At 39.6% G+C, this 10,708-nt stretch overlaps 1 protein-coding gene across 1 annotated transcript; it reads left to right on the forward strand.

The window, feature by feature from the left end:
- Positions 1 to 1,426: 1,426 nt before the first annotated feature.
- Positions 1,427 to 9,566, forward strand: hspa4l (heat shock protein 4 like). The gene is made up of 19 exons (XM_035673387.1): positions 1,427 to 1,833; positions 2,946 to 3,003; positions 3,162 to 3,302; positions 3,577 to 3,699; positions 3,787 to 3,886; positions 4,125 to 4,258; positions 4,346 to 4,590; positions 4,675 to 4,751; positions 4,841 to 4,992; positions 5,112 to 5,218; positions 5,378 to 5,511; positions 5,847 to 6,043; positions 6,511 to 6,585; positions 6,930 to 7,073; positions 7,635 to 7,760; positions 7,900 to 8,007; positions 8,179 to 8,298; positions 8,468 to 8,629; positions 8,732 to 9,566. Exons 1-19 carry the CDS (start codon positions 1,727 to 1,729, stop codon positions 8,918 to 8,920), a joined length of 2,499 nt encoding a protein of 832 aa, XP_035529280.1. The 5' UTR covers positions 1,427 to 1,726; the 3' UTR covers positions 8,921 to 9,566.
- Positions 9,567 to 10,708: the final 1,142 nt, after the last annotated feature.

Genomic DNA, 10,708 nt, shown 5'->3' on the forward strand with positions numbered 1-10,708 from the left:
AGTAACATGAATGATGGCTCTATTCAAGTGCCCCAGAAAGCCATGGCAGTGTGATAATGAGCCAGCATGCACAATACCAGAACCCTGAAAGCAAAGCAGCTAAATGGACTTCCAACCACCATTAACTATATTATTTACACCTGTGCTTTAACTGTGATAGGTCAAGTGGTCCTACACTAACAGATGCAACAAAGCTGTACTGCCTTTACACAAACTACGACTCAGGAAGGTTGAATAAAACACACGATCTGAATTCCTTCCTCCCCCTCTATTAAAACCTTTCCCACAGTGCAACCTTGTAAATTAACCATGTGAACTGCTTATTTTGTTAGTCAGTCTCCAGTGAGGTTATAGTTATAGCATCATTTGGGACCAAAATAAAGAATAGATGAGGAATGTCAAAGTTTTTGTCAACTGTAAATCTTTGTAATATTAATTGTAAAGACTAAGGCATTAAAGAGACATTTTCTTAGTTTCTCCTCAGTCGTGTAACTCTTCACAGGACATTGGTATGTTGGCTTTAAAATATTAAATTCAATTAAGAGTAAACCTAATTTGAATAGGCCATAACCTTATAATTTGACTTATGAAGGCATAACACTCTTTTCTTTTTTTCGAGTGTATATAAAACACTCGAAATTGTGTGGCTGATTTGACCACGGAGATCGGAGTAAGGGCTGGCTTGACCGCAGTTATCATATATAATTCAGTAATATTAATTCAATAATATAGTAATATAACATTCCAAAAGAGCAAATAGCCTATTTACATTTCATCATAGGCTATGTATATTTTGCTGATAATACTTTAATTAGACCAGTTAAAGCATGACACAGGTCATATTAAGATAAAACAGAGAAAATAAGTTAGAAACCCATGTTATTGACATTCAGTGATGCAGTTCATCAGCCCAGGATGGTCATTATTGTTTAATTCCTACATTTATTTACAAATGTATTACATATTAATATCTGGATGCGCAGGTCATCATATGGTCAGACCGCACCTGTGTCACTGACCCTGTGGACTTTATATCCCTGTACGAAGCCTTTCAGGCAGCTCTTGCTTTTCAACCGAGGGCCACACCTCGCAAGCTCCGGACATTAATGACATGTCTGTGACGCTAAATCCATTGATTACACTAATGAGAACACATCAACCACACGCAGCACGTGAGAGCTGGACGGACACACCGACACCTGACAGGTCAAACTCAGGACAAACCCGTCCGTCAGCGCCGCTGCCGTCTGCCGCTTGTGACGTGCTCTCCGGCCCCCTTTCCAGGGAGTTCTAGAATGTTTCTGTTATCGATTGGTCGTCGCACCAATCACGTCCGGACAATGGGTGTGACGCAGCCAATCCCGGAGTTCAGGGGGGCGGGGCTTCGAGCATCAGTCCGTCAGAGCCGCTGGGTGACGTTAGGGCCGCCTCGGAGTGGGAGAATCCGCTCTGGACACCATCATAGCTCCCTGGGATTACTCTGAATGAGTTTGCTATAAACAGCTTGACTTACATAACCGCTAGTAATTCAGTTAGTGCATCCTCAGCTAGCTGTCTCGCATATACTTCAAGAGCAGAGGACACGCGTAATTGCATTTCAATTTGTAATAGACCGCCATTGTATCTATATCTATATATATATAGGCTATATAGAAATCATTTTTCTCATAGGTGTCAAGTGCGGTCGTTGCGGAGGATAACTTAGGTGAATTTTAGAGCGCTCATTATGTCAGTGGTAGGCATTGATGTGGGTTTCCAAAATTGTTACATCGCTGTGGCCAGGAGCGGCGGCATTGAAACCATTGCCAATGAATACAGTGACAGATGCACACCGTAAGTATTAAATATTGACAGGCATCTTCACCGTGAAATGTGGTCTGTGAGTTTGTTACGCAATGTTTGCGACCGGAGGCGCACTGGCGGAGCCGCGACGGTATAGACACAGTATAGGAGGTGGTGGTGATGAGGCCTGTAACTATTAGTTTATTCACCGTCACAGCAGGTTAACGTAGGTCAAAATGTCGCATGTGTCGGTCGCTTGGTCAAAGGACATTTTCTTCTTACATACAGACAGTTGACATGTCTCCTGATAGTCATCACTGTGCTGCGCAGTGCGCCTCCAAGTTCCCGAGATAGGCAACTTAAAGAAGACGGCATGTTATTTAGGTTATATAGCATGTTAATGTGTTAGTATACTTGGATGCTCCAGATGAAAATAAATAAGTTTTGCCATGATATGGCGATAGTGCGTCTGTAATGGCCTGCCAAAAAAATCTACATCCTTAACATCTACAAGGACCAGCCCAGAAATGACAGGGAAATAAATCCCATTTTGTATCATAATAGTGATATAGTTTTATGCATAGAGTATATAATCAATCAGCTAATCTTACAGTACTAAGAAATGTCCATGTGGGTTCCTCATTTCTTGATATATGGCAGGGTAACTGGAGTACATCTGCTGCAGCATCCTACAAACAGGGATGTGCAGCCGGGAAGGAGAACGAGCATTGCGCCTTTAAGTGAATGGGGGTATTTTTGTGACAAGGTGAAACCGGGGAGTGACTTGTCACTATACCAGCCAATGTGAAATGGATCCCTAAACCTTGTGTGACTAGAAGCATTCATCTTTGTCAGTAAACACAACAGTTTGCTGTTTTCCTGCCAAAAGAAGAGTTAAATGAGAGGTGATGGGTTTTTTTGGACTGGCAGGATGAGCTTACTTTTTGAAGGTGAACTGATCTGTCTCACTGCCCTAGTTTGTGGCTCTTCCTCAGACTCCCTTGTGAGATTTCCTTATTTGAAGTCTGCCTCTCTGCACTTGACATTTGATTCTGTCTGCAAAAGTCAGTCAATTACAGTTCTGCCTCGTCTGCCACGTCTGTTTACAGGATTATATCTGTTGTAGCCCACCTAATTTGCTGATGTGTTTGTCTTCCATCAAGGGCTTGTGTGTCTTTGGCCTCCAAAAACCGCATGATTGGAAATGCAGCCAAAAGTCAAGTAAGATCATCCATGGCAGTTTGTCTAATTTCTGTAATAAGAGCAACACTACACTCTGAAATTATGACATAAATTGTAACTGTTGTCTTTTTGATTATAATCTTAGCAACTCACATTTAACAAAATAGCTACTATAAAACAGTATCTTCTGATTTTAGATAATAACAAACTTCAAAAATACAGTCCATGGCTTCAAAAAGTTCCACGGCAGAGCATTTGATGACCCATTTGTCCAAGCGGAAAAACCCAAACTGCCTTACAGCTTACATAAACTGGCCAATGGAAACGCTGGAATTAAGGTGAAGCACTGTACAAACTTCCAGCATGTTCTCCTTCACTGCTTTCTGTTTTTTCCTTTCTCTCTATCCCTGACCATTCTCTGCTGTCATTGCACACCTTTGTTCTTTTAAATTCAACCACGATGCTGACCCCGATAAGTGAGTGGGATGCATAGATGTTTTTCTCTCCTATAACTCACCCCCAAACAGCTTAATGGCTTTATGCTTCATTAACATGCCTTACTCTTTAACTTTTAATTAGCCATAGAGGGTCCTAACTGTATCATATTTACAGGTGCGTTATTTGGATGAGGACAAAGTGTTCACAGTTGAGCAGATCACAGGGATGCTGCTCAACAAGCTGAAGGAGACATCAGAGAGTGCTCTGAAGAAGCCGGTGGTGGACTGTGTCATTTCTGTGAGTGATGAAAACATTACACAGGACCATCAACATAATTCACAGAGTGGTTCAATGAAAAATATTGATTTGTGCTCTCTTTCACAGGTCCCAAGTTTTTTCACAGATGCTGAAAGACGGTCGGTGTTTGATGCGTCTCAAATCGCTGGCCTGAACTGTTTACGACTAATTAATGATACCACTGCAGGTCAGTGTTCTTGGAAAAAAATGTAGTGGTGATATTTCTGGAATGGGTGCGTAAGATTAAGATGTAAGGGCACTCAGATTTTGTGCTTATGAATAGCACCAACTTTTGCTGAGTTTAGACAGTACCTAAGCTCTACTAGATATATTCAATAACATATTGTCTCTATAAAATACAAGACAAGTCAAATACTGTACTTTATAACTCCAAAGACGACAATAAATGTCTTTCTTATGAACAGTGGCTTTGGCCTATGGGATCTACAAACAGGATCTTCCTACTCCAGAAGAGAGGCCAAGAAATGTGGTATTTGTGGACATTGGACATTCATCATTCCAGGTCTCCATCACCGCCTTCAACAAAGGCAAACTCAAGGTACGCCTTTCACCTCGTTCCAATCTCAATCCACACCTACATCTGTGTCTTTAAACCCCAAGCTCAGTGTCAGTTCTGGTCCGTCAGGTCCTCGCCACTGCTTTCGACCCATATCTCGGTGGCCGCAATTTTGACGAGGCGTTGGTAGATTACTTCTGCGAGGAGTTTAAGGGCAAGTACAAGCTCAATGTGAGGGACAACCCCAGGGCTCTGCTGCGGCTGCACCAGGAGTGCGAGAAACTGAAGAAGCTCATGAGTGCCAACTCCTCCGATCTGCCTCTGAACATAGAGTGCTTTATGAATGACATCGATGTTTCCAGCAGGATGAACAGGTACACATTATACTTACTTAATCATGCATCTCTGTGGTGGGAATCTAGCATTATACATATTTTCTCCCTATTTGTAATCCACAGGGGCCATTTTGAAGACATGTGTGCTCAATATCTGATGAGAGTAGAGATGCCACTGAAAGCAGTCCTTGAACAATCAAGTACGAATTTGGTTGAATTTATGAAGGTATATTGTTTGAATACCATGTGAAAGAAGAATCCACTCAGTCGTGTATGTGTTTTGTGGCAGAGCTGAGCCGGGATGACATCTATGCAGTGGAGATAGTTGGCGGAGCCACAAGAATCCCATCTATCAAAGAGAGAATCGGCAAGTTTTACGGCAAAGACGTCAGCACCACGCTCAACGCAGACGAAGCTGTCGCTAGAGGCTGTGCACTTCAGGTGTGGATTTCCTCTTGACACTGACTTTTTTTTCTGTACTGTACAAACATTCTGCAGTTCATAGAATATAATGCAGTGAATGTATTTGTGTGGTGTGTGTGCTGATTGTTCGGGTGTAGTGTGCGATTTTGTCTCCAGCGTTTAAGGTGCGCGAATTCTCCATCACTGACGTGACTCCCTTTCCCATCACCCTTCGCTGGAAATCACCAACAGAGGATGGATTGGGGTAAGGACATCTCAATTAGCCATATAATGCAGTAATATCACATAAAACAACACACTATATTCCTCTGGAGTCATTCCTTCATGTGGTAAATCAAGCTGGGTCAGCTACAAGATACAGTATTTGCTGACTTAGCCTTTTCTCTTTTCGTTTTTGTCACAGAGAGTGTGAGGTGTTCAGTAAGAATCACGCTGCTCCCTTTTCCAAAGTGATCACCTTCCACAAGAAGGAACCCTTTGACCTTGAAGCCTTCTACAGCAGCCCTCAAGAGCTTCCCTACCCAGACCACAGGATAGGTAATGTTGCTTATTCTGCCCTCTGAATCTTTTGAGAGACTGATGACTAATTTTAGGATCTAGTCTACAGTAAGAGAGGTCATTGATGCATGTGCTGTAAGTAGTTTTTGGGTGGCCCATTTGTGGTTAAGTCCCTATAGGGAGCTAATTCCTGGATGGGAATTAGGAACAAGGCACAGCCTCCCACAGATGGGTCCTAGTGAGGCAGCCAAACCCTTATTGTCTGTAAGTGGAGTGGGATATCAGTTTGTAACTCCCACCTGTCTGTTAAGGCAATATGTTGGGGGCTTGTAATTGAAGCTCTTTAACAAACCACTGTTTCCATCTGTCACTAGGATGTTTCTCTGTCCAGAATGTGGTTCCCCAGCCAGATGGAGACAGCTCTAAAGTGAAGGTCAAAGTGCGTGTTAACGTCCACGGCATCTTTAGCGTGTCCAGTGCCTCTCTGATTGAAAAGCAGAAAGGAGAGGGCGAGGACATGCAGATTGACTCCGAGCCAATGGTGCAGAATGAAGGCAGGCCAGAGGATCAGGTGAGACAATTTCTCCTACAACAACTCTTGGTCAAATTTGGTCTAGGCATTCATGATCCCCAGATGATGACTTTGCTTAGTCTCTGACTTCCTACTAATTCTTGGCCATGAAGAAATCCTAACTCCTTAACTGTTAAAAGTCTGTTTAGTACAACTATGTGTAGACAGAGTATGAAGCTCCTGCTCTTCTGATGTGATGATCTCATGGATACCGTATATCCAAAATCTTGTGTAAACCTGGTTTAGAAATGTGTGGTTTCAGAGATTGCATATATATAATTTGCAGATTGCTGTCTTTTAAGGTCTTATGTGTCTTAAATAAATATGATTTAAGAGACAATTCCTTTACATTTGTCTAATGCACAGTAACAGTTTATATATTAGTTTATATTATCATTTAATTGTAACTCAAATATGAAATTTAAATCGAATGTGGCTCGGATAAAATAGATGAATTTGTGTCTCAGACCAAAATGCAGGTGGACCAGGAAGGCCAAAGCCAATGGGACCAGCAGAACGAGGACAACAGTTCCAGCAGTAAGGTGAGTTGGAGATAAAGTTAGGGATGTGTTGATATTTATTCAAGCCAATACCAGTATCCTGTGTTTTCCCGCTTGTATGATACAGATTCCAATCTTGATTTAGCTTTTGTCACATGCCTATGATGAGATAAAGTGTTTGAAAAAAATTTCCCTTATTTGACAGTGGTGTTACTAACTTTTAAAATTCATCTATACAGGAAAAACATAAAATACTAATAATTAAGCTTAAAAAATATAATATAGTTAAAATATAAATTTTGTGACTTGCACAATCTATAAAAACTGTAAAATTACAAAAGAAGTTATATAAGGACTACAGCTGAAAGACTGAATTGTGTTTCCAGGAGGGGGCAGCAGGGGAAAAGCAGGACCCAGCAGCAGGGGGAAGCAAGCCCAAAGTCAAGGTGAAGAGTATTGATCTGCCCATCATGGCCAGCAACATTCGACAGCTCGACAGTGATGTCCTTAATGACTTTGTGGAGTATGAGGTGAGTGCTCCTGTTGGCCTTTGGAAAAGCTGAGTCATGGTCTGATTGAAATGCTGATTACCCGAGTACTAATGGATAGAGTGGAATTAAAACCTGATATGTGCTTCATATGTGCTCTACTCGTCGTGCTGTGGTGGATTGTTTCCCATGGTGGCTTGTACTCATTATTGTCATTGTTCCTTTCCGGCAATTTCCCAGCACTGATTGGCCCACAAAGGAGGCACAGTGTTTGTTTAATGCTTACTGATTGGCCTAATCTGTGCCAGCAGCATTTTAGTTTTTTATTTTTGGAATAATGTTCCTCCTACTTAATGTCTTCATTTTAGGTAGACATGTTGATGTCATTAGGCCTTTTGGCATACATACATATCTCTTAACCTCGTATAAACTACAACCCAAGCTGCACTGGTGTCAATTCATCAATTCATCAGAGGTGTTAACTCAACTACGAGGTCTTTTTTGATGCTTTAGTTTGTGAGTTAGATTATTATATTGTATTAGAAGGTATTGCTGTTATTGTTTAGCTCCTCTGTGATGCTTCTTTGTGTTTTTTCCTCACAGCGTCAGATGATTATCCAGGACAAACTGGTGAAAGAGTCGAATGACGCTAAAAATGCTGTTGAGGAGTATGTATATGATCTGCGAGACAAACTTTGTGGGATCTATGAAAAGTATATAACTGAGGATGTGAGTGCTGCTTCCTTACATACCTTTGCTAAAAACTGTCTGACATTGTAAAACTATTATAAATGAGAAGATGTGCCAAGCAAATGGTCTAATACCGTATTTACTTAATATCTGTTTTATGTTTGGTCATTAATAACAGGACAGTAACCGGCTCTCACTGATGCTGGAGGACACAGAGAACTGGCTGTATGAGGATGGAGAGGACCAACCCAAACAAGTCTATGAGGAGAAGCTCGATGCACTTAAGGTTTGTTTTTATTTATTCCAAGGAAAATTCTGTTTTCAATTTCAGAATAGATTTTACAAACTACTAGTAAAAGTAACCTACGGAGGTGTATTGAGGCTAAGAGGCATTTGAAAGGTTGTTAAAGATTTTTAAGAGAGAATAATTGTCAACACAATTTCTGTTATTTTCCAGAGGTTGGGTCAACCCATTCAGGACCGGCACAGAGAGCATGAGGACAGGCCAAGGGCTTTTGAAGAGCTGGGAAAGAAACTGCAACTCTACATGAAGTGTGTGGATTCCTTTAAACAGAAGGTAAATCCTTTTGTTTTAGGGATGCAAGGATGCCTTTACGCCTTCTTTAATGACAGCATGTTTAAAAGTGCCACAAATTGTGGATTTTACACAGTGCTTTACAAGTATGTCTATGAACTTCATCAAAGTATCCACGGTTTTAATTTTCTTGTCACAAACTGTTTTCTAGGACGAGCGATACCTGCATTTGAGTCCAGAGGAAATGAGCACTGTGGAGAAGTGTGTGAGTGAAAGCATGGGCTGGATGAACAGCAAAATGAACGCACAGAGTAAACTCGGTATTACTCAAGATCCCATTGTTAAAGTAGCAGACATCATTGCCAAAATACAGGTATGTAAATGACTATTCAAGATTAAATTGTTGGTCACATTAGCTGTGAAGAGATCTGCCAATTTTCTCTTGCCAACATGTTCTACTCTTGTTACTCACCAGGAACTAGAGGATGTATGTAATCCAGTGATCAACAGGCCAAAGCCCACAGTGGAGGAGGCCCCTGAAGCGAATGACCAAAACAGTGGAGCTCATAACGGCCCGACAGCCAAGCAAGGAGCAGAAGGGAAGGGAGACCCAAAGGGAAGCCAGCAGACAAAGCCTGGCACGAAAGAGATGGAGGTGGACTGAGGAAGCAAACACTGCAACCATCACCACGTTTACCACAACTGACCATTTAGACAGTAGAAACATCAATACCAGGGACCATTTCTCCATTGTCACCAGCCACTTTTGTGGATTTGTTTTTTGTGTACACTTCCCCCCCATGGACTTAACCTTTTGAGGTTTTTTTCACCCCTTCATCCTTGTGTGTGACAATGATGTGCTTTACTCTAAAGGTTTGACATACTTAATAAATGAAAGAATGATGCAATAGATTAAACTCTGATTCTGACGTAAAACTGTTTCCTCTGTACCATACAGGAAGGTACCCTTTGTGTTTGCATTCCATGTGTCCATAAGTATCAGCAGTGAATCCTATCACTCGTAAGAGAAATAGATAGATAGTGCTGCACAAAAAATCGCTAGTGCAGAACTATTAGGTTGTATGCAATAATACAAATTATATATATATATTTGTATTTAATGAGTTTGAAATGATGTTCATGTCTAGAAACTGTAAATACTATTTTAGTAAATAAAAGCAGCCAACATATATATGTACATAAAGATCATATTCCTAGTACAATGGCAATGCTTGATACACCAGATCTCTTTAGTAAGTGATTGGTTGCCTATTTCCTTTTTTGTTTTCTTGCATTTTTCCATATTTAAGTCCTGGGATTTAAAGATGGCAAAAATAAATACATTTGTCTGTAAGACAACATTTCTTTAGTCTGAAATTTTTTGATTTTCTGCAGCTGAAAAACTGAAAGAAATAGGCCAAATATAAACTGTACGTGTAATGGTTATACTGAGAATCTCCTACAAAAGATAGAAAATGAGAGGGACCCTGATTATAATTATAATTGTAGGTCTAAAAATTACATTTCACTACTGAGAAGAACTGAAGATCTGTAATTGCATAGACACACACCTCAAATTAAGCTTTAACTCATAATGTGTATGGATCCCTGAACTGTTCAAATCTAAATGAGTAAATTAGACCTTAAGAAATAATAATATCATATGAATAAAAACATAACAATGATTTATGCAACCATGAAATTATGAAATAATCCAATACATCCTGCTTCTTTTAACAATAAAAGTTGATTGTCTTTTTTATTTAATTCCAGTAGTTCTATTTCAAGTATGTTCTCATTTAACAAAGCCATTTATTTCACAATGCCACTATTCCTTATCAAGTCTTTGTCAATCAAGAAAAACATAACAGAGCCATTTTGTGATTGTGATTTAGGAAATTAGAACCGAAATATTTCTATTTCTATATATTTATATATTTATTTTATTCATTTTTAAAATTATTTTAATCAATAAGGTTATTTTTCAAGCAGAAATGTGAAACATTCTCCGGCTTCATCTCCTAAATTAGGATTTACTGTTTTTTTTTTGCTTTATATCATCATAAAGTGAATATCTTTGGTTTTAGACTGTTGGTCAATTAGCAATTTCAATTTTCAAAGTCACTTTGGACAAGTATTTTTCATTATTTTTGTATATTTTTAACAAAGATTAATTGATTGATCAAGAAAATAATTATCACATTAAGTGACTATAAAATAATCATCAGTAGCCCTAAATGAAATAACATTTTATTAGAATAAGCTGAGAAGCAGACACATCTGAATTATTTCACCATTTTTTGGTTATATTAAATATGTTGTCTTTATGCATTCATCTGATTACTAATTTCATAATGTATTATTTACTTATTTGATTCTGAACACTTTGGGTCTCCCCAGAATGAATGCACAACCTGTACAATGTTCATACTTCAAAAACAGTTCATAGACA

Source organism: Morone saxatilis, unplaced genomic scaffold (genome assembly GCF_004916995.1).
Source record: "Morone saxatilis isolate NCDOM2014 unplaced genomic scaffold, NCSU_SB_2.0 Contig3, whole genome shotgun sequence".
NCBI lineage: Eukaryota > Metazoa > Chordata > Actinopteri > Moronidae > Morone > Morone saxatilis.